This window comes from Octopus sinensis, linkage group LG4 (assembly GCF_006345805.1).
Source record: "Octopus sinensis linkage group LG4, ASM634580v1, whole genome shotgun sequence".
Lineage (NCBI taxonomy): Eukaryota > Metazoa > Mollusca > Cephalopoda > Octopoda > Octopodidae > Octopus > Octopus sinensis.
In genome coordinates, this window is record NC_043000.1 from 126,283,282 (window position 1) to 126,307,939 (window position 24,658).

The window sequence follows — 24,658 nt, forward strand, 5'->3', positions numbered from 1 at the left end:
TGTGTGTGTGTGTGTGTGTGTGTGTGTATAAATGTTGGTATAGTTTTTCCCATGCCTAAGCTAGTTTAGTAGAAATGTAACGCTCTCAACAAACCAACCGTAAAGAAGACAATGGTAATTTAAATTCAAATCCACAAGCCAATCATATTTTAGCGCTAGATTCGTAACTATTTCTGAAAGTAATAGTTTATTTGTGTCAAAATGGAAATTATGAATCTGAACTCGGAAGTACATCTGTGCACCTGTGAATCTTAATGTCGTGTACACAGAATGCTTTTATTTCGTATCTATATGCAGATATTTAACACTTTGCATGGTATTGTAGTACTATTGTGACTATATTGCTAATAATGGAATCTATATATTGTTTTTCTAGTATTAGCGTTATTAATAATAATATGAATGATGATATTGGTAGCATTAGTGGTAATGACAATGATAATGATGCTAACATTAATGACATTTTGGAAATTGTTAAGAATTAATATAATGTACTCTTGACTCTGTATATCTGCATTTAAGTATTAATATGTGTATGTTTTTCTACATTGTAATTATCACAATATTAAGTTGAAAAACTGTAACATTGAATGTGGAACATAAGTATGTTTATTGATTTATATTATTTATATCATTATGTGTATGTATATTTATATGTATAAGAGTATGAGTATATGCACTCATATGTATATGTGTATGTTTTATTATGGTTATGTACCCACACCTATATAAGCGTGTATGTAATCTGATTTGTATCACATAATCTCCAAAGAGGCCTTAGGATATTTTTGTAAATGTCTCATTTATAACTACATATTGACCTACCATAAATGGCTAATATAAGTAAAATGAGACATACTTATCTGCATGGCCGAAACAGCTGTAAGATGTAGTCTATATTTATATTTATTTATATTTATATTCTCTTATATATATTGTACTTATTGTATAACATTACTCCTTTATGTACACTCCTTTATGTACACTGTTTTGTTCTACATTATTATGTTTGTCCTTAAAGTTTCTTATGTGGTGGTTTAATAAAGTATGTGATTGGGTATTATCTAGTAATTGATATTTGATTTGGATGTATTTCTCCATTTTATTATTTTGTATTATGAATTTGTGGTAAAACATTTTACCTTTGCCCGTATAATACAGTAAATGAATTAATTGCATCGCAATTCTTAACATTTATGTATTAACTTTGTTGGGTACTTCACTAGCAATATATTGGATATATGTTATCACATGGAGGGTTGCATTTACAACCCCTATCTCAATTTGTATATATATATACATATATATATATATATATATAGTTAATCCAAACAAGAAAACACAAAAAAACACAGCAACACGAGGACGTGGAACAAATAAAGTATTATTGGATGCTCAGGAAAGAAGGGAAGAAGGAGGGTTTAATGTTTCGAGTGGAGCTCTTCGTCGGAAACAAAGGAGAAGGAAAGATCCCGAGAAGGGAAGACAGAGGAAAAAAATTGCTGGCGGTGCTCACGAGGTCACATGTTGAAATATATATTATTATATATATATATATATACTAACTTAAGGTGACCCGCTCTATGCGCGGGTGAGGTTGTGGTTGTTACTTTCTGTTGCTTCCTTTCTGTTTCTTATCGCTACATTCTCCCCCTTTGTTTCTCTCTCACTTTCCCACTCTCTCATTCTTCATTTCTCTCGGACTTTCCTTCACTTTCTCTTACTCTCTATCTTTCTCTCTCCCATTTATAATCTTGAGTAGGTTGAGAAAGAAAATATCTTTACGGTTTTTAAACCCTTCATCGTTATTCTCATTCACTCATTATTACTTTCTCCCTTCCTTTCACTTTCTCTCTATAACGTCGTTTGATACCGTCTACTATCTTTCCTCCGCCACCTTCGCCAGCGCTGTCACTCTCTCTCTCTCTCTACGTCTGTCTGCATTAATAGAGAGAATTATCATCACCACCACCACCACCACCACACAATCATGAGAATCATTCTCTTTATATATATAGATAGAGAGAGGGGGGAGAGAGAAAGTAATAATGAGTGAATGCAAATAACGTCGAAGGGTTTAAAAAGCGTAAAAATATTGAATGCGGCGGAGGAAAGATAGTAGACGCTATAGAGAGAAATTGAAAGGAAAGGAGGAAAGAGAGAGAGAGATGGAGGAAGACAGGCAGATAATAGAATGAGATTAGACTTGTCAAAATGTGCGTTTTCCGATCTAGTAACCACACCTTTCAAGATAGGGATTTCTAACCTAGCTCACTTGCATCCTCACCTCATTTTACATGTCCCTGTAAATTTTGGAGTCAATCCGACGGGATCTAGTGCCCCTTAACCTGTTCCAATGCCAAAACCAGACAAACTTTTCGCTTTTCAGAATACATATATATCATCATCATCATTGTTTAACGTCCGTTTTCCATGCTAGCATGGGTTGGACGGTTTTGATTGAGGGCTGGAAACCAGATGGCTGCACCAGGCTCCAGTCTTGATCTGGCAGAGTTTCTACAGCTGGATGCTCTTTCTAACGCCAACTACTCCGAGAGTGTAGTGGGTGCTTTTTACGTGCCACCAGCACAGGGGCCAGTCAGGCGGTACAGGCAATGACCTCGCTCGAATCTTTTACACGTGCCACCAAATCTTTTACAGGTGCCAGTGAAGTGATGTTATATATATATATATATATGTAAGAATGTACCCCACAACATAGACTGGTAGTTAGTGACTTTAGGATCAGGACTAGGAGGACAACCAGAAGACGACAAATATGGAGAAGAAGGATCTGGAAGCTTAAAGATCCTGCAAATGGACAGAGATTTAGGGACATATTACTTGAAGCCTCTGACGAAGTAGAAGGGGATAGAGCATCACAGGGGGTAGAAGACAGCTGGACGTTTCTAAGGGACAACCTGCTGAGAGCCACTGACCAGATCTGTGGCTGGTGCAAAGTCCCCTCTCGACCTAGAATAACGTGGTGGTGGAACAATATTGTAGACAGGGCTATTAGAGAAAAGAGACAGGCTTGGAAGGTCTGGAAAAATGGGGCTAGCAGGGGATTGTATCAGACTGCCAAAGAGAAGCTAGGAGACAGGTTTATTTAGCCAGAGGGGAAGCAGATAAGAAAAAATTGCCAATGTTCTGCGCCGTGAGGACCAAAGACTGGAGGTGTTTCGTGTTGCAAGACAGTGTGTGAGAGAGAATCGTGATGTGGTAGGAGAGAAGTGTGTTCGCATGGAAGATGGTTCACTTGCGCTAAATGAGGATGCAAAGAGAGAGGTTTGGAGATGCCACTATGAAAGGTTGCTGAATGAAGAAAATGAATGGGATAAAGATAGTCTGCCGAATGTTGACCCAACAGAGGGACCAGCTATCCGAGTTGATAGTTCCGTGGTAGCTAAGGCAATTAGAAGCATGAAGACAGGGAAAGCCCCAGGCCCATCAGGAATCACTGCAGAGATGCTCAAAATGTCTGGTAGTGTCGGCTATAGCCTAGTCACCTGTATAGTTAATCAGGTGATACACAAAGGGGTCATACCCAATGACTGGTGTAGCAGTATAATAGTCACTGCTACAAAGGTAAAGGTGATGCCCTAGATACAAATAACTACAGAGGTATCAAGCTGTTGGACCAGGTGATGAAGGTTACGGAGAGGGTCATAGCCCAACTAATTAGAGAAAGTTAGTTTAGATGAGATGCAGTTTGGGTTTGTGCCAGGGAAAAGTACTACTGATGCTATATTCCTGGTAAGGCAGCTGCAGGAGAAATACCTAGCCAAAGATAAGCCCCTGTACCTGGCTTTTGTTGACATGGAGAAAGCCTTCGACAGGGTCCCCCGATCCCTTATCTGGTGGGCAATGAGGAAACTAGGGATAGATGAATGGTTATTGAGAGCTGTGCGGGCCATGTACAGGGACGCCGCTAGTAGGGTGAGGGTTGGAAATGTGTACAGTGAAGAATTCCGGGTAGAGGTAGGAGTCCACCAAGGCTCAGTACTCAGCCCCCTCCTATTTATCATAGTCCTCCAGGCAATAACGGAGGAATTCAAGACAGGATGCCCTTGGGAGCTCCTCTATGCTGATGACCTTGCTCTAATTGCTGAGTCGCTATCAGAACTGGAGGAGAAGTTTCAGGTGTGGAAACAAGGATTAGAATCGAAGGGCCTCAGAGTCAATCTAGCTAAAACCAAAGTCGTAATCAGTAGGAAGGTAGACAAATCACAAACACCTTCAGGTAGATGGCCCTGCTCGATCTGTAGAAAAGGTGTAGGTAGAAACTCTATAAGATGCACCAAGTGTAAGCTATGGACACATAAGAGATGCAGCAATGTCAAGGAAGGCTAACTAGGAAGATGGTTTTTGTATGTGGCAGATGCTCAGGAACAATAAACCTGAAAATGCTCTGAGACCAACTTCCGTCACTTTCCAGGGAGAAAAACTAGAAATAGTTGATAGTTTCCGTTACCTAGGTGACCAAGTCAGCAGCGGGGGCGGGTGTGCTGAAAGTGTAACTGCTAGAGTAAGAATAGCTTGGGCAAAGTTCAGAGAGCTCTTACCTCTGCTGGTGACAAAAGGCCTCTCGCACAGAGTGAAAGGCAGACTGTATGATGCGTGTGTACGAACAGCCATGCTACATGGCAGTGAAACATGGGCCGTGACTGCTGAGGATATGCGTAAGCTCGCAAGAAATGAAGCCAGTATGCTCCGATGGATGTGTAATGCCGGTACTCACACTCGGCAGAGTGTAAGTACCTTGAGAGAAAAGCTGGACCTAAGAAGCATCAGTTGTGGTGTGCAAGAGAGACGTTTGCGCTGGTATGGTCATGTGGCGAGAATGGATGAAGATAGTTGTGTGAAAAAGTGCCACACCCTAGCGGTTGAGGGAACCTGTGGAAGAGGCAGACCCAGGAAAACCTGGGACGAGGTGGTGAAGCACGACCTTCGAACTTTAGGTCTCACTGAGGAAATGACTAGAGACCGAGACCTCTGGAAGTGTGCTGTGCGCGAGAAGACCCGGCAGGACAAGTGAGTCCATAACCCGTGGCCTTCTACATGGGATGGAGCCAGCCTACGTATGCATACCTTCCCTTCTTGGGACACAAAACTCTACTTGTGAAGACGTGATGAGGCAAGTGAGGATCAGAATCGAAATCGATCAATGGAAATTGCGGATGTGTAGCTACCAGTGCGGTGGCATTCGAAACTCTGCTTGTGAAGACCCGTTGAGGCAAGTGACGATCAGAATCGAAATCGATCAATGAAATCAATCAATGGAAATTGCAGATGTGTTACCAGTGCCGGTGGCATGTAAGAGAACTTTCCGTTTCGCGACCGTTGCCAGCACCGCCCTGTTTCGTGTCCGTTGCCAGCCTCGCCTGGCCCTCGTGCCGGTGGCACATAAAAAGCACCATCCGTTCGTGGCCGTTTGCCAGCTCTGTCTGGCACCAGTGCGGGTGGCACGTAAAAAGCACCCACTACACTCACGGAGTGGTTGGCGTTAGGAAGGGCATCCAGCCGTAGAAACACTGCCAGATTTGACTGGGCCTGATGAAGCCTTCTGGCTTCACAGACCCCAGTAGAACCGTCCAACCCATGCTAGCATGGAAAACGGACGCTAAACGATGATGATGATGATGATGATATATATATACACACATACGTGTGTGTGTGTGTACATATGTATAATATATATGTGCGTGTGTGTATATGTATATCATCATCATCGTTTAATGTCTACTTTCCATGCTGGCATAGGTTGGATAGTTTGAGATAGAACAGGCTAGCAGGGAGCTCTTCAGGCTCCAACTGTCTGTTGTGGCATGGTTTCTACAGCTGAATGCCCTTCCTAATGACAACCACTTAAAGTGTACTAGGTGCTTTTACATGCCTCTAGCATGGATGTGTTTATGCAGCACTGGCACAGGTGTGTTAATGCTATCTATTTATTTATTTCATCTCTTTCTAAACATTCCACAGGGTACAATCTATGCACATCCCAATACCAGATTTAATCAAGCTAATGGTTGCTCAATCTACTAGAAATGGTAGCCAAATTACCCTCAGATTGTAACCTACAATATTATAAAAGAACTAACACAATAGGAAATGTAGACCTAGATATACTAAGCCTGAAAATAGAAGATGGAATTATCAAGGACGTAATGCCGTTGAGCAAAAAGGCTGCTCAATTAGAATATCCTTGAGGTTGTGCAACAAAAGTTCTCAATACATGTAGTCAAGTTATTCAACTATAAGAGAACAAGAGATGGCTATATGCTCATTGTAATATTATAGAAAAGGGAATTCTCACTATGTACTGTCGCCCAGTGTCTATAGCCAATGCTCTATGCAGCTGACAATAGAGACAGTTACCTAGTCTACAACTGAAATTTCTTATAACTAGTTTGTTCACATGCCTGCTTGTGGACAATAAGTTTGTATTTCCTGTTTAACATATTAAACTGTTGAGTAAAAATTCGATGCATCTGTCAAATATAAACTGCATCTCTTTGATCCATTTCAATATAGGATTGATGGTTCCAGCATATAGGAAATGTTGGTATCAGCTATTGCTTACTTTCCAGATGTAGCAGGCAAGAGAGGAGTTGATTCTATTCTTGGTTCTGTGAGAATAGCAAAGTCACTGTAATCAGTCATTTACAGTAAGTCTGGAAGGAGGTCTCAGAGAAAAGATTCTTTTGTACTTCTGTCAGTCCTTATAGTGTTACATATAATTCTTAGTGATGTTATCAAGGTTATCATTTAAATTATGTTTCCCAAAATCTCAAAATATTTTTCTATTCTATCTCAGGATTTCGGCATTTCTTGTTCCATTAAATTTATCTTACTTTGAACCCCTAAGAATTTCCTCCTTCTCCCAAGTGGTGTATTTACTGCTTGAGCCCCCCCTCTCTCTCTCCCTCTCTATCTCACTTCGATTTACCATCTGTTGTACCAACACTTTCCCCCCTAACCCTAATTCTATATAAACTAGTGCAAACCCTGTTTTTCCCCTACTCGATTTGCAATCCCCCTGCTGTTGGAACACAGATCTCAGAAGATGCTGAGATAAGGAAAAACTTTGACTTCTCAACCATCGTTCATGTTCTCCATGTTTCATGCATAGATCATAACCCTACCCCCCTCCTCGCTCTCTATTATATATCTATCTCGTATCATGTAAACATAGTACCGATAGATTCGTCTGTTAATCGCAATGTTTTACTTATTTATTTATTTATTTGTCTATCCTAATCAAGGTTATCATTTTGTTCATTCATTCTCTCTAAATTTGTTAAACCATAGTATACAAGGGCAGAAGTCTGTGCTCTAGTCTAACATTGCTGATTCGCGGTACACCCGCCCTCCCACCCCTCCATCTTTACCGGAAGTCCCTAACCTATGTCTTCCTCGTTTACCTCCCACGAACACTTCTAAGGGCCAAATGCCACCCACACCCCTTTCTAAGGGCAAAATTCCCACCCCCACCCCTATGTAGGGCCTACTTGATCATATAGCGCATGAAAATGGTGTAGTGTTCGTCAGTTGTAGTTTAGTGTTTCTTATGAATCCTGCCAAATGCGAGCTTTCTTTTCAGGTACATGACACTGGCTGTCCCTCATCCCAGGGTCTCATAGGCCCACACCTCCCACACCCTCAGAGTTGGCACACTGAAAGGTAGGTCTGGTGAAATAGTTGAGATGCTTGAGCGGAGACATGTAGATTTGTGCTGCATCCAAGAAGTAAGGTGCAGAGGAGGTTCCGCTAGGTTCATCACAGGCAAAGAACACAGGTACAAGATTTTCTGGGCAGGGAACACTGACGGGGTCGGGGGCGTGGGTATACTTCTTGTGGAGAAATGGATTGATAAGGTAATCGAGGTAGTCAGAGTATGTGACAGAGTACTTAAGATTAGATTAGTGCTTCACCATAGGTCAGCTACCATTACTCGGCCTATGCCCCTCAGCCAGGGCTACCAGAGAGTCAGAAAGACCGATTCTACAACACCCTATTGCAGACTACCTCGTTGACGAATGACAGAGACCATTTTTTTGTGGCTGGTGATTTCAATGGACATGTTGGACAACGTGCAGGGGTCTTCCATGGCATACATGGAGGCAATGGTTTTGGTTCCCGCAATGAGGAGGGAATCAGACTGCTGGAGTTCTGCGATGCAAATGATCTTATGGTTTGCAATACCAACTTCAGGAAACCCGCCCGTCACCTAGTCACCTATCGTTCTGGCAGACACACTAGCCAAATTGACTATATCCTCACCAGAAAAAGGGAAAGAGGGCTGCTTATAAATGCCAGAACCTTCCCAGGAGAAGAATGTACCCCTCAACATAGATTAGTAGTTAGCGACTTCAGGATCAGGGTTGAATGGTTGCTCAGAAGAAGACCAGCCTGGAGGAGAAGGGTCTGGAAACTTAAAGATCCTGCAAATGGGCAGGGATTTAAAAACGTATTACTCGAAGCCTTTGATGAAATAGAAGGGGATATAGCACAACACAATGTGGAAGACAACTGGAGGTTTCTACGGAACAACCTGCTAAGAGCCACTGACCAGATGTGGCTGGTGCAAAGTCTCCACTCGACCCAAGGTAACATGGTGGTGGAACAATGTGGTTGACAGTGCTATTAGACAAAAGAAACAGGCTTGGAAGGACTAGAAACAGGCTTGGAAGGACTAGAAGAATGGAGGTAGCAGGAAACTGTATCAGACTGCCAGAAGGGAAGCTAGGAGACAGGTTTATTTAGCCAGAGAGGAAGCAGATAAGAAAAAATTTGCCAATATTCTGTGCCGTGAGAACCAAAGACTTGAGGTATTTTGTGTTGCAAGACAGTGTGTGAGAGAGAATCGTCATGTGGTAGGAGAGAAATGTGATGGTTCACTTGCGCTAAATGAGGATGCAAGGAGAGAGGTTTGGAGATGCCACTATGAAAGATTGCTGAATAAAGAAAATGAATGGGATGAAGAGAGTCTGCCGACTGTTGACCCAACAGAGGGACCAGCTATCCGAGTTGACAGTTCTTTGGTAGTTAAGGCAATTAGAAGCATGAAGACAGGGAAAGCACCAGGCCCATCAGGAATTACTGCAGAGATGCTCAAAATATCTGGCAGTGTCAGCTATAGCCTAGTCACCTGTATAGTTAACCAGGTGATACACGAAGGAGTCATACCCAATGACTGGTGTAGCAGCATAATAGTCAACTGCTACAATGGTAAATGTGACGCCCTAGATACAAATAATTACAGAGGTATCAAGCTGTTGGATCAGGTAATGAAGGTTATGGAGAGGGTCATAGCCCAACCGATTAGGGAGAGAGTCAACTTGGATGAGATGCAGTTTGGTTTCGTGCCAGGGAAAAGCACCACTGATGCCATATTTCTGGTGAGACAGCTGCAGGAGAAATACCTAGCCAAAGATAAGCCCCTGTACCTTGCTTTTGTTGACATGGAGAAAGCCTTTGACAGGGTCCCCCGATCCCTTATCAGGTGATCAATGAGGAAACTAGGGATAGATGAATGGTTATTGAGAGCTGTGCAAGTCATGTACTGGGACGCTGTAAGTAAGGTAAGGGTTAGCAACGTGTTCACCGAAGAATTCAAGGTAGAGGTTGGGGTCCACAAATGCCAGTAAGGCAATGCTGGTAACGACCACGCTCGAATGGTGCCTTTTACATGCCAGAGATATTATTCTCCTAGTGTAGTTGCCTTCATTGTTGGCTCACAACTCTTCATAATATTGTTAAAGAGTGATGAGTTTGTAAGTATGAGGGAAAGGGGACTTCAGGAGTAAGAGGCAAGCTTACAGTAGATTGGTTGGTTTACCTGGAATATAAAGTTTGCTAAGAGTGGAGAGAGTATACCGACAAGTTTGTTTGGCTGGCAGAGACATCATAGCCCTCCTAAAATCCTTTTAGGGTACCACCAATGTTGGCTTTAGGAAGACAATATGGAACCTATTGTAGGTTGGTAGGTTTTGTTTGGAATTAATGAATACCTTGTAGTGGAGGGGTGAGCTTAAGGCATATGGTGGATTGGAGTATTTGTCATAATAGTGGCTGGTTATACTTGTCATAAAGGGTAGGACAGTCAGGTGGAGTGCCTACACAACTAAAATGATGCATGTGTGAAGGAAGACTCAATAAGGAATAGTCATTGCTCTTCCAGTTGACTGAGGGAGAATCTGTTGAAGGTATAAATACTAATATATATGACACAGCAACAATACCATTAATTATTCATAGAAGTATTCTCTTTTACTTATTTCAGTCATGTGACAAACACAGACACACAAACACACACACATATATATATATATATATATACATATATATGACGGACTTCTCTCAGTTTCCGTCTACCAAATCCACTAACCAGGCTTTGGTCGGCCCAAGGCTATAGTAGAAGACACATGCCCAAGGTGCCATGCAGTGGGACTGAACCCGGAACCATGAGGTTGGTAAGCAAGCTATTTACCACACAGCCACTCTACGCCTATAAAAAAAGTATTTTACATAATCCACCTTCAGAAGTGACAGTTCTCTTCTATAATTGAAGTATATATTAAACACCTAACTTTTTAGCAATATTATTTTGAGGTTGGCCAGTGATAGAACAAGATCAAGTTATTACACACACGCATGCGCATGCACAGTAACTGTGAAGTTAAAACTCCATTTCGCAACCACTGAGCATATATGTCAACACTTCTGCTTGGAGTCGTTTACGACCATGTCAACACTTCTGCTCAGAGTCGTTTACCATCCTCCAAATTATCGCCAAGATGCACAGCTTTTTGATATCCTCAGAGCTGCTGCCATGAAAACAGCCACATATGTGTATATTGCGGGGGACTTCAATTTCCCTGAGATTGACTGGTAGGCCTTCCGCTGGCTGCAAAGTGCAGACGATTTCCTTGAACTGGTGCTGAATTCAAATTGGTCCCAAGTTGTTACCTCCCCCACAAGGGGTAACAACACTTTGGATCTGCTACTTACCGCTTCTCCTGAAACAATCATTAGTGTCGCTACCGAAGAACCTTTAGGTGACTCTGATCATTCTATGATCATGGCCGACTTGTCTCTGATTGGTTGTAACAAAAAACACAACCATCTTCAGACTGCCCGCTTTGACTGAAATAAAGCAAACTGGAGCTCTTATTGTACTGAGCTGCAATGCCCAAACTGGCACGAATTTTATGCCTCTGGAGATGTGGACACTATACTCCAGAACATTCTGAATTCAATATGGGCAACATGTGCAGCATCAGTACCACACAAGCACAAAAAACCACCCAATAGTGCAATTTGGGAGACTGCAGCAGTCCAACTTGCCAGGAAAGAACGCCGTATTGCTGAACGGGAATACAAATTGCACAAATCAGAGAGCAACAGGAAAAAGCACAATAGGTCAGCCAACCACCTCAAGCAGGTGACAAAAAAGGCAGTGCTTGAATTTGAACAATGCATTGCAGCTAACCCTGACAGCAAAGTGTTCTGGAAGTATGTGCACTCAAAGCAGAGACCCCACTCTCCAGTTGGTCCCCTTCGCAATCCCCACACAGGACAGATTACTGGCAATCCCGAACAATGTGCAGAAATCATTGCTGGATGCTATGCTAGCATCTTTACTGTCGAAGACCAAAATGTTCCATCTTCATCACCACTGACATCGGACTCTATATCTACTATGCAATTTACACCAGCAATGCTGCAATGCCACCTAAAGAATAAATGCAATTATGCCTCTCTTGGTCTCGATGGTGTTACATACCTACTTCTCAAACGCGGTGGGTACTTTCTTCTAAACCAACTTTCTCTATTCTTCCAATTCTGTCTTGACAATGGTGTTACTCCAGAACAGTAGAAAACTGCCAGTGTCATCCCTCTGTTCAAAAAAGGCAACCGCACATCGCCTGTCAACTATCGCCCCGTCAGTCTTACTAGCTGCATCGCCAAACTGATGGAATCCTGTATCAGAGAAACCCTCTGGAACTTCTGGAAGTCTCACAGCCTCATCCAGCCGTCACAATTCGGATTTATTTCTAACTCCAGCTGCTGTAATCAACTCATCGAGTTTTTTGAGGACGTTACCCAAATCACTGATCGCGGATCCTGGGTAGATGTTGTTTACCTGGACTTTGCTAAGGCTTTTAACTCTGTGCCACACAAAAGACTTATGGTGAAGCTTTCTGCGTTGGGTGTAAGAGACAAACTCTATAACTGGTTGAAGTCCTTTATTTTCAGCCGAAAAGAGGTTGTCACAGTTCTAGGATAGCACTCTTCGCCCTATGAGATGACATCTGGTGTACCACAGGGATCTGTTCTTGGCCCCCTTTTATTTGTTGCATATGTTAATGACATAGATGCCAACTTAAAGAATGCCACAGTGCTGAAATATGCAGATGACATCAAGCTGTACCTCGAAATAAAGAGGTCAAATCCTGTACACTATAGATCTCTATTGCAAGTAGACCTGGACACAATGCAGCAGTGGATCATGGACTGGCAACTCAAGCTGGCTGTGGACAAATATACCACCATGCATTTTGGGAGGAGAAACCCAGCGTCCACCTACTCCCTCCACAACACTAGTCTCAAAAAGTCTTCATATGAACGTGACCTGGGTGTTATTGTCGACAGTGATTTGTGTTGGACAAAACACATCGCTAAAATTGTCAAGAAGGCTGAGGGTGTCTTGGCATCACTCACCAAATCCTTTGTGAGCCGCTCTCCAGCTATCTATCTGCGGCTTTATATAGCTATGGTAAGACCTCACCTGGAATTTGCATCACCGGTCTGGAACCCCTATCTTGCCCAGGATATCAATCGTCTGGAAGCTGTTCAGCGACGTGCAACCAAAAGAATACCCTCCATCAGGCATTTGCCATATCCTAAACGCCTTACTTCCCTGGGAATGGACACATTGAAACTCCGACGTCTGGCAGCTGACTTGGCAGACACCCATAAAATTATCAACCATCGTACAAACAATAACTCTGAGCACCTTTTCAAACTCCACCCATCTAACACCCGTGGACATATTTACAAAGTAAGAAAACAGCATAGCTCCCATGACTTCAGGAAACATTTTTTCACACTGAGAGTTGCTGAAGCATGGAACAAACTGCCGGCATCAGTTGTTAGTTGTCGGAGCACTGCATCCTTCAAAACTTCCATGCTTCCTGAGATTCGCCAACACTACACTTGATTTTCTCTCCTCCATACACACAGAAGCATGTATCTGACTCATACATTGTTCGCTTTCCAGACATTTCTACATTACTGCATGTACTTTATATGCACTTTCTGACAAGTTGTGGTGCACCTGAGCACTGTATACAATAATTTCATTATTATTATTATAAGTTCAAATTTTACTACAGTTATTGTGCTGTACACATGAACAAGACATTCCATTTCAGCTTGTCTTTGTTTAGTGGGGAAAAAACACAGCGTCATTCCTACTTGGACCATAAATAGTGTTAACTATAGAAAGGTCGTACAATTGTTGAAAATAAGATAAAGAAAACTGAAAAGCTACAGGTTACGTAAGTATTAGTGAAGTGGTTTTTGAAAATTTGAACAATTACTTATTTCTGGAGCTTTAAGTTTTTAGTGATAGACACCTTGTTCTCCAAATAGGTACTTACCATCAACAATAAAAGTTAGAGTAGAATCAGATACTGGTGAGGCAGAATGAATGAAAATACAGGAATGTATTTTAAACAGGGAAGGTCTGAACTCAAGCAAATGTGATCAGTTGTCCAATAACTTAACATCACAGCTTTTAACATTCCATCTGAACTTTTGATGAAAATAGTAAATTTCAAAAAAATTTTAAATGTGCATGCACGTGGTACAGGCATGGCTGTGTGGTTAAGCCACTGGCTTTGGAACCATGTGGTTTTAGGTTCAATCCCACTGAACAGCACCTTCAACAAATATCTTCAACTTTGGCCTTGAGCTGAGCAATACTTCATGGGTGTACTTTGATTCACAGAAGCCACTTATATATGTGTGAGTATTAACAGGTAAGTCTTCTGCTGATATATATATCAGTAAGAAAAACTAAGAAATTATTTAATATGTGAAAGGCACCTGTGCCAGTGACAGGTGAGAGGTACCAATGCCAGTGACATGTAAAAGACATCCAGCCATTGAAACTAAGCCAAAACAGACTGGAGCTTGATGCAGTTCTACGGCTTACCAATTCAAGTGAAACTGTCTTACCATGTCAGCATCGAAAACGAACACTAAATGATGATAATACATTTTAAACACAGTTCTTTGTGATATTTATTCTGCACTGAGTTACAAACAATCCCTTGTGACTCTCACCAACAGAAATGCACTGGAACCCAAGATTATCATAGTGGAACTCTGTAAACAACAACACTATTGTTTACTACTTGTATAAAAATACTAAAAAATATGCAGCTGTGAACTTTCAGTAAAGCTAAATATCAGCAAGGTCACAAGTTCAAGTTCTTATTTCTTTATTGCCCACAAGGGGCGAAACCTAAAGGAGACAAACAAGGACAGACAAAGGGATTAAGTCAATTACATTGACCCAGTGCGTAACTGGTACTTAATTTATCAACCCTGAAAGGATGAAAGGCAAAGTTGACCTCGGCGGAATTTGAACTCAGAATGTAATGGCAGACGAAATACTGCTAAGCATTTCGTCTGACATGCTAACGATTCTGCCAGCTCGCAGCCTTTTGTTCAAGTTCAAGTTCTGCTTCCCCACAATAAAACATCCTGTATGCAGCAGTCAATCAAACTGAAAATCTGGATGTAGTTACAAAAATATTTAAATAAAAACACAATCATATAAATGCATATTTGTAAACCAACAATTCAAAGATAGTACATAGGTACAGGCATGGCTGTGTGGTAAGAAGCTTGCTTCCCAACCTCATGGTACTGGGTTCAGTCCACTGCATGGAACATTGGACGTTTTTTTCTATAGCCTCAATCCGACCAAAGCTTTTTGAGGGGATTTGGTAGTAGACAGAAACTGGAAGAAGCCTGTTTGTGTGTGTGTGTGTTAGTCCCCCATCACTGCTTGACAACTGGTGGTGGTGGTGTGTTTACATAGCCAGAATTTAATAGTTCAACAAAAGATAATGATTTTACAAAGAGATAACTAATGGGGTTGATTTGTTTGACTAAGTTCCTTCAAAGTGGTGACCTAACATGGCTGCAGTCTAATGAATAAAACAAATAAAAGATAAAAGAAAGATATCACATAAAAAAGAATTTTTGCTGACTATACTTACGCCATCATCAGCCCAAGTTAACATGATACTGACATTAGATTCATTCCTAAAGACAAACTGAAAAACAAAGGGAAAAGGATTAAAATAGCAATACATGAAAAGAGAAATAAAAAGATTTTAGTTTCAACACTACATTAACTATATTTCTGTTGAAATATATCCTCTTAATTTCAATTAATTTTTAAAATAATGAAGAGTATACTAAAATATTTTATTTTAAAGCTCATTTTTGCAACAAATTAATTTATGGAAAAAGGGTATTTTATTTTCAACCTGTTAGCATTTAAACAAGCCAACTCCAGTCAAAACATTATACCTGTTCAAGTTCAGACTACCCAGATCTGGTTTCTTACACCTACCTGACAATGTCATTCTCAAAATAAACAATCACACCATCAAAATCTCAAAACTATGAGATAACGCATTATTAATTCAAAGCAATGTGAATATAATAAGCATTACATTTGACAGGATGATCTGAAAGCTAAACAATTAAATCACTTTAAAATAGAATGGTTGAGTCATAGAAGCAGGGGGATGGGGTGGGGTCAGTATTCAACGGGTTAAAGCATAGCTGATTGGTTAAGAAGCTGGCTTTACAATCATGAAAACCTGGGGTAAGGTGGTGAAGGATGACCTTCGAACATTGGGCCTTACCAAGGCAATGACTAGTGACCGGGACCTTTCGAGATATGCTGTGCTTGAGAAGACCCAACAAGCCAAGTGAGACCATAGCCCATGGCCTATGACAGTGGGTATAACCAGCCCATTTATGAATACCCTTCATTCATTGGACAATAAACTTTGCTTGTGAAGAACTATTGACGCAAGGGATATCAAAATCAAAATTGCTGATGTGGCCGACAACAAAACTGCCTGATTGGCACTCATGTCAGTGGAACGTGGGGTGTAACAGGGCCATTTATAAGTACCCCTCATTCATTGGACAATGAACTTTGCTTGCAAAGACCTATTGGGGCAAGTGTAAACAAATCAAAATCGCTGAAGTGGTCAATGACAGTACCACCTGATTGGTACTTGTGCCAGTGGAACGTTAAAAGCACATCCAAGCATGATCAATGCCAGGGCCACGGATTGGCTCCTGTGCTGGTGATACATGTAAAGCACCATTTGAGCATGGTCGTTGCCAGTGCCGCAGAACTGGCTCCTGTGCAGGTAGCACATAAAAACACCTTCTGAATGTGAGTGTGGTCGTTGCCAGAACCGCCTGACTGGCCCTCATGCTGGTGGCATGTAAAAAGCACCCACTACACTCTCAGAGTGGTTGGCGTTAGGAAGGGCATCCAGTTGTAGAAACTTTGTCAGACCAGATAGAGCCTGGTGCAGCCTCTGGCTCACCAGTCCTCAGTCAAACCATCCAACCCATGCCAGCATGGAAAGCAGACGTTAAACGATGATGATGATGAACCCTTGGCCATTAAAGTCTCAAATCACAGTGTTGGTTACTCAGTTTCCATGGCATTTAAGTGACCGAGACCAAAATATTCTCCCTGAATGGGATGCTGGTCCATCATAGGGTTACTCATTTAGGTGAGCTGGAGCAATGTGAAATGCTTAAAAAGCAATGCACAGCCCGGTCCAGGAATTGAAACCACAATCTTGCAATCATAAGTGCAACATCTTAACCACTAGGCCACACTCAACAAAGATTTACAACTCTAATAACCATCTAACTGTATTAGATGGAATCTAATAAACAGTTAATTCTTGACAGTATTGAAGAAGTACGTACATAGATAAAAGCAGTAAAATTCAAAACTGCTTAGCTAACACTAAACCAGAACTGGTGTGGCATAGATTCTTTGTATTATGTGGCATCAATGCAATTGATTGTTTATTTGAAGACTTAGATCATTTTAAACAAACTCATCTTAGATGTGTTAAAATTTTGGGATCTAAAACAAAAAACAAGAACTTGCTAATAAGTTCCTGCTAAGACCTAATGCACATGCTTTTGTGTAAATTCTCTGAGATCAAAAGATGAACAAGAAGCAAAGCTGATAAAATTAGTTTTTATTAATGGAATCAATTATGCTCAGACAAAAATAAAGATTCTCGATTGACTAAGGATTTTCCAATAGTATCCATCTTAGACCTGGTTATTTTTGTTCTAACAATGCAGTAAGAACAAACATTTGCTGTTGAATTAATAAATAGTACAACTAGATCCAAAACAGAAGTACTTCATACTAACAACATGGACTCCTGTTAAAGTAAGTAACAAGAAAACAGCATCACACTTCCTTCCTTAATCATGAGTAGCAGCCAGCTGGAGCCCTGAAAAATCACTCCGATTGTTGGATCTTACAATCGTCAAGGATCTATCCTGGCAAAAGCACTGCCTTAAAATAGCTAGGTTTGCATCCCAACAATTGCCCACTCTCTTCAGGATCAGAAGATACTTCAGTCTACAACAGTTATTGATATGCTCAGGTGAGACCCACAATGAAGTGTTGCTCTCATATTGGGGACCATACTGTTGTGCGCACACAGACATCCTAGACCACCTCCAGAAAAGGGCCAACTGTCTGAATGGCATAAACTTACTCACAGATATTCTCCAGCTTCTAGTCCAAAGGCATGCTGTTTCTTCTCTCTGCCTTTTTTCTACCACTCCTATAAGGGCCTTTCTTCTTCAGAGCTGGTTGAGTGCCTGTCATCCCTACACAAGCTCTCCCATCCCATTTATTTCGCCTCTTCTCATCATCTCTGATGTGTTCACCTCAATCTCAGGATTCCTATTCCTTCTTTCCTAGAATGCTGGCATTCCAGAATTCCATACCTGCCCATGTCTTTCCTTCAGATATTTAGTTAAAAAACAGCTCAAAAGGAACATTAATGGCATCAGTCTTACTCGTCTAAATGGGCCAGCAAAGGCTATGGACACTGCTTCTGTTCTCCTTCTACCAGGCCACAGCAAGTGTAAAACTATGTAAAGCCGAGTTAAAAACTGCAGCAACTGTGGTTCTTCACATTTGTTTAGGTCCTGTCTTACATAGGGAAAGGATAGTTTAGCTGTCGTTAACTGAGCCACTTCAACAGATTCAGCAAATCAAAACTACGGCTAAGTCGGTGAGTTTATCAGAGCCTGCGAAATGTACGTCCGATCGCGTTGGCTGACTTGCCAGAGAGAATGATTTGAGTTTAGCGGGCCTAAGGGAACGTTTCCCGCACATGCGCATGGGGAGAACTTCCGGTGGCCACCCGGAAGTAGTCCCATTCTGCGCATGCGCACTGAACCCTACAGAGTAGCATCACTGCAAGGCTCCCCCTCCAGTGCGAAAGTACGACAACAAGAAAGTTTGTGGTGGTGCTGCAGAAAAACAGATGGCTTGCCGATCCCCCCAGAAGACTTGGTACATAATATCATACAAAACAAGAAAAATTTGAAAGAAAGTTAAATGTAGATTGTCTTTGAAAGTTTCTTGGTCCAATGCACTGTTCTGCCCGATCGTGTAACATACGATGTGCTCGGGGCACCCGTTGACGGCGAGGATGGTGTTGTAGGAGCCGGTGAAGGCAAAGGCGTCTGTGCAGGTGAAGGTGTTTGTGCAGGTGAAGGTGTTTGTGCAGGTGAAGGTGTTGTTATAGGTGCATAGGTGGGTGTGGCAAGGTTGTCATCAAAAGATGGAGACGTCTCAAAATACGCTTTTTTTAACCGGTCCACGGAAACGGTCTCCGAACGACCATTTATCTCAATAGTGAAAACCTTTGGTGTGCGAGAAAGCACACGGAAAGGTCCTTTATAGGGAGAAACAAGTGGGCCCTTCACAGAATCGTCCCGAACAAAAACATGCGACCAAGTGTTCATATCCGGTGGGAGATGGGATGGTGGAGATTGCTTTCTGGGAACCATGGGTGGAAGGTTCGAAAAATATGCACGCAGTCTGGTGACATAGGTCGCCGGATCATGGGGCTGGGAAGTGTCCGGCACCAACATCGGGCCAGGCAATGCCAGTGTGGTACCATACAGCAGCTCTGCAGCAGAAAACCCCAGGTCTGCCTTGACAGCAGTGCGACAGCCGAGAAGCACAATGGGCAGAAATTCAATCCAGGACTGTGGGTCTGAAGAGGCACGAAGAGCGGCCTTGAGCTGTCTATGGAACCGCTCAACTAATCAATTAGACGCTGGATGGTAGCTAGTAGTGTGGATATGGTGCACACCTAAAATGCGCGACAATTCGCGAAATAGCGAGGCTTCAAACTGACGTCCACGATCAGTAGTCAATCGGGACGGGACTCCGAAGCGAGAAATCCAGTTTGAAACGAAAACTCACGCAACAGTCTCAGCACAAATGTCTGCTATCGGAATGGTTTCTGGCCAGCGGGAGTAGCGATCGACACAAGTTAACAGATAAGAGAACCCGCGACTCACAGGCCATGGTCCAACCAGATCGATGTGGACATGGCGAAAACGGGCCTCCGTGGGGGAAAATTGTCCAAGCGGGGCACGAACGTGCCGTTGAATCTTGGACTGTTGACACTTGGAGCAGGTGCGTGTCCAAGAAGTAATAGTGCGACGCATATTCGGCCAGAAAAACCGAGCAGTGATTAATTTAAGGGTGGCAGCTATGCCAGGATGTGACAAGGAGTGCAGTGCTTCAAACACTGAGCGTTGATGGTTCTCAGGCACGAGTGGCCTGGGAGAAGCAGTGGAAGTATCACAAAGAATGGTGCCTTCAGCTGACGGAAGCGGAAGGTAGGAAAACTGGCAACAGGAGAACTTGGGAGAAGTTAAGTCTAACGACGCCAAAGGTGGCTGCTTCTGCGAGATGGCAGCTAAGTCGATAGCAGCAGGAGACGAAAGGGCGCAAACTGGAAGGCGAGAGAGAGCGTCAGCAGGAACGTTCTCTTTTCCAGGTATGTGTCGAATGTTGCTAGTGAATTGAGAGATAAAATCCAGGTGCCGGAAAGCACGAGGTGAGAGTTTGTCCGTTTTTGAACACAGGGCAAACGTAAGGGGCTTGTGATCCATATAGATCACAAAATCTCGCCCTTCAAGTTGATGCTGGAAATGACGAACCGATAGATAGATCGCTAGGAGCTCACGATCAAAGGTGCTGTATCGTCGTTCAGCTGGTTGCAGTTGACGGGAAAAGAAAGCTAGAGGTCGAATATGATCATCCACTGTGTGTTGTAACACAGCGCCAATCGCAGTGTCCGATGCGTCTACAGTCAAAGAGAGAGAAGCACCAGGAACTGGATGTGCAAGCAAAGAAACAGAAGCCAGCTCCTTCTTAATGGACTCAAAGGCTGTCACTGCCTCAACAGAGAGGGTGACTTGACTGTCCTTTCTAGGAGTGTCCTTTAATAGCCTGGTGAGAGGTAGTAGCTTATCAGCACAACCGGGAATAAAACGTCTGTAGAAATTGATCATCCCTAGATAATGCCTGAGCTGGCGCAAGGAAGTGGGGGGTGCGATGCGTTGAATGGCATCGACTTTTGACGAGAGAGGGCTGATTCCACTCGAATCAATATGATGGCCTAGAAAATCTAGGGAAGTGCGTCCGAAAACACACCTGTCGGGATTTATACATATACTATAAGCGCGAAGACGCTGAAAAAGCTGAGAAAGGTGCTGGAGATGATTTTCACGTGTGTCGCTCGCAATGAGTATATCATCGACATAGGCAAACACAAAATCAAGACCGCAGACAACCTCATCAATGAAACGCTGGAAAGTGCTAGTAGCATTCCGCAAACCGAAACTCATGTACAAAAACTCAAAACACCCAAAGGGGGTATTGTCGCAGTTTTCGGAACGTCGGCTGGGTTGACCGGTATTTGGAGGTACGCGCGTATAAGGTCGACCTTCGAAAAAATGGTACAACCATGGAGATTTGCCGTAAAGTCCTGGAGAATTCTAATCGGATATCGGTCGGCTATTGTTACGGCATTAAGGCGTCGATAGTCTCCAACCGGGCGAAAATCAGACTCGCCCTTTCGCGCCAAATGAAGGGGAGATGCCCATGGGCTGGTAGAGGGGCGTATAAGGCCAAGTTGAAGCATGTGCTCAAACTCGGCCCTGGCCGTTTTTAGTCGGTCTGGTGCAAGGCTCCGTGGGCGCGAAAATACAGGCGGCCCAGTGGTGGTGATGAAATGGAGGGTCGAGTGGGTAGGCTTTTCCGGTTTAAAGGCAATGTCCACTAGCTCCGGAAATGAAACCAAAAGAGAGTGAAAAGGGTCTCCAGAGGTGGCAACAAAGAATGTCGGGCTAAGGACCGCAGTGATGGAACTCCCAGTCGGTGTAGAGAGCGACGTCGTGCTATCAAGAAGCCTCCGACGCCTGACATCCACCAATAGATTAAACCTATCCAGGAAATCAGCGCCGAGAATAGGATGCGGGATGTCAGCGATGACGAATGTGTAGGGTTCAGCGCGCATGCACTGAATGGGACTACTTCCGGGTGGCCACCGGAAGTCCTCCCCATGCGCATGTGCGGGAAACGTTCCCTTAGGCCCGCTAAACTCAAATCATTCTCTCTGGCAAGTCAGCCAACGCGATCGGACGTACATTACGCAGGCTCTGATAAACTCACCGACTTAGCCGCCAACGACCATCGAACCTCTTCAACAAAACGAACAAGAAGCTGAAGGGTGTCGATCCGATCCAGTCACATACAAATTTTGTAAGACAATACAAACGAAGTCAGGTTGTAGGTAAAAGACAGCAGTTCATTTATTTATTGTGATGGCGTACGTGTGTCTGATGGGAGAAGGACAGCCTCTGATGTACAGCTTCTTGTTCGTTTTGTTGAAGAGGTTCGATGGTCGTTAGCGGCTAAGTCGGTGAGTTTATCAGAGCCTGCGAAATGTACGTCCGATCGCGTTGGCTGACTTGCCAGAGAGAATGATTTGAGTTTAGCGGGCCTAAGGGAACGTTTCCCGCACATGCGCATGGGGAAGACTTCCGGTGGACACCCGGAAGTAGTCCCATTCTGCGCATGCACGCTGAACCCTACAGAGTAGCATCACTACAACAGCTTTGCTTGACTTTGGAGCTAAAAACAGCTTTTTGGTGGGTAATAACCCTTATCAATGCAGACATTCTCAAAGGGTACATCATGCTACCGTATCTCTGGTTATTTGACATCAATAAAGGGTTATAATGCATAACAGTACAGTTAAGATAAAATTTGTTCAGGACGCTCAGTTTCAGTATAGCCAAGAGAGGAGGTTTAAAATTATTTTCACTATCTTAAAATAATGGGAATTCTAACTCCATGGTCAGTATGGAAGTATTAATAATGCATCACTAACAGTCTGAATGTGAAAGAAAGAATTCACGCAGATTACAAGGCCCATTCAAATGACAAGATTCAAACTCTCTCATCTTGAAACCACATAGATGAGCAAGGAACAAAGATTTTGTTTTCCTCAATTGATGCAAAGAGTACATATTGGCAAGTTTGCTTCAATGAAAACTAAAATTATCATCATCATCATTTAACGTCCATTGTTGGACAGTTTAACTGGACTGGCATGCTGGAAGGCTTAAAATTATGGATGTAATAAATATAAACAATGATTTTCAACAAGGTAAATATTTTTCAGAAGGGCCTTGAAAACAACAGCACTATTTTCAGTTTTGTATGGAGTCTATAATGAAGAGAATTAATAGTATAATTATCTCTCAGGATGTCATACTCCTGCTAATCCTTACAATGTTTTAATGAGTAGTACAGGTACAACATTGATTTCCTAGAACCTTTGGTTCCACAGTCTTTCTAGATAACTGATTTTTCCAAAACAGGGAGAGCTCCTTGGTCAACACACTCTAAATTAAACAAATATTAAATTTACCTAAAAAAAATTAAATGAAATACAAGTACCTGTACATTAGTATAAATGATACAAGTTTATTGATACTGTACTGTGCAAAGTACCAGTAGATTAGTCTGGTGGCTGTGGGAAATTGAAGTGCCTGTTCATAAATTAATGCAGATTATAAACGGTTCTGGACCATCAGTGTCTAGAAAGTTGGTGTTGTATCTACCTGTACAATATCAGCATCTAGGAGGTACTGAATCTCAAAAGAGATTTAGGAGCAACAAAGATATGACTAACACAATTTATGTTTTCCAGATGGAATCATGTTATATTTAATATTCTAAATAGTTATTTCATTTTATTTTCTATTCTTTTATTAATATAGGATAAGGGGGAATAAAATATGATTGCTGTTTCCATCAACAAAACAGTTTTGATATGCCACTTGGTAAATGGCATATCAAAACTTTTAACCACTATACAAATATAAATGATGTCAACTCCTGATATTGGATTACCTAACCTAGTTTCAATTATCCACGCCCTCAATTTACAGAGCTAAATAAGGACAGCATTTGTGTTAAACTTCATTTTAATTTTATATCAAACTTGAGTCAAATTTGTCTTTTACTTCTCTGGAAAGGCCATCAAATTAACTACCAAATTCCCTTCCACAAACGTATTTCGGTACAGGGTGAGTAGAAATCAAAATTAAAGTAGACAAGGTCTTTAAAAAAAAACAAGAAATAATTTATTAGCAAGAACTGTTTAAATCGTCAACTAGTAATATCAAATAAACATTGTCCTCGTTGTCACCGTCTTAGTATCTATACCTGTGTTGAGAAGAGTTGGAGTGACCTACTAGGTTTATCATTCAACATTATCTTGTTTGTGTGGGCCCCAATATCCTTAGTACCGACCTCATCACTGCTCTTCTGACACAGGTATTTTCTATTGTAAGCACATCACATATTTTCACTCTACAGGTGAATGTACCCTAATAGTATACATTAAATATGCACCACTCATGTAAACACCAGTTCATACTTTTTAACGAGCAGCAGCTTTTACTAATAGATCAGCAGAGAAAGAATATGAAAAATCAACGACTCCTAATTTTGAATTCGACTATTCTAGCGGATTCAGCAACAGAGAGTGGAATATTTTCTAATATGAAAATTATAGAGCGCTTGTTTTCTAATATCAACATAACTATTAAAATAAAAACATTAACGGGGTGAATGAAAAAGAGTATTTTAGGAAGACTTGCTAATTAATTTTTTTTAAAAAGTCAAATATAATAAGATAAATTATCTGCAATTCATTATTATTATTATTAAGACTATTTCTTCCTAATTTTTGTTTTTGTGTTTCACAGGAAGTTAAAACAAATTAAAAATTATAACCTGTTATATCAGAAATTTAGAACAAAGAAAATTGAATTTTCTTTACTTATGTACAGCGTTTAATAATTGTTTGGATATACGTACATAATACAAATGACGACGACAAGTGGAGGGGAAGCATTCAACAGAGCAACGATATACTCTCTCAAAATATGCATA

General features: G+C 41.9%; 1 protein-coding gene across 1 annotated transcript in view; it reads right to left on the reverse strand.

Annotated features, from left to right (window-relative positions):
• Positions 1–24,658, reverse strand: part of LOC115210665 (sortilin) — a 77,905-nt gene that overhangs the window by 50,976 nt on the left and 2,271 nt on the right. The window contains exon 2 of the mRNA XM_029779324.2: positions 15,303–15,359. Coding sequence (XP_029635184.1) covers positions 15,303–15,359 — 57 coding nt within the window. The remainder of the gene's footprint in view (positions 1–15,302; positions 15,360–24,658) is intronic.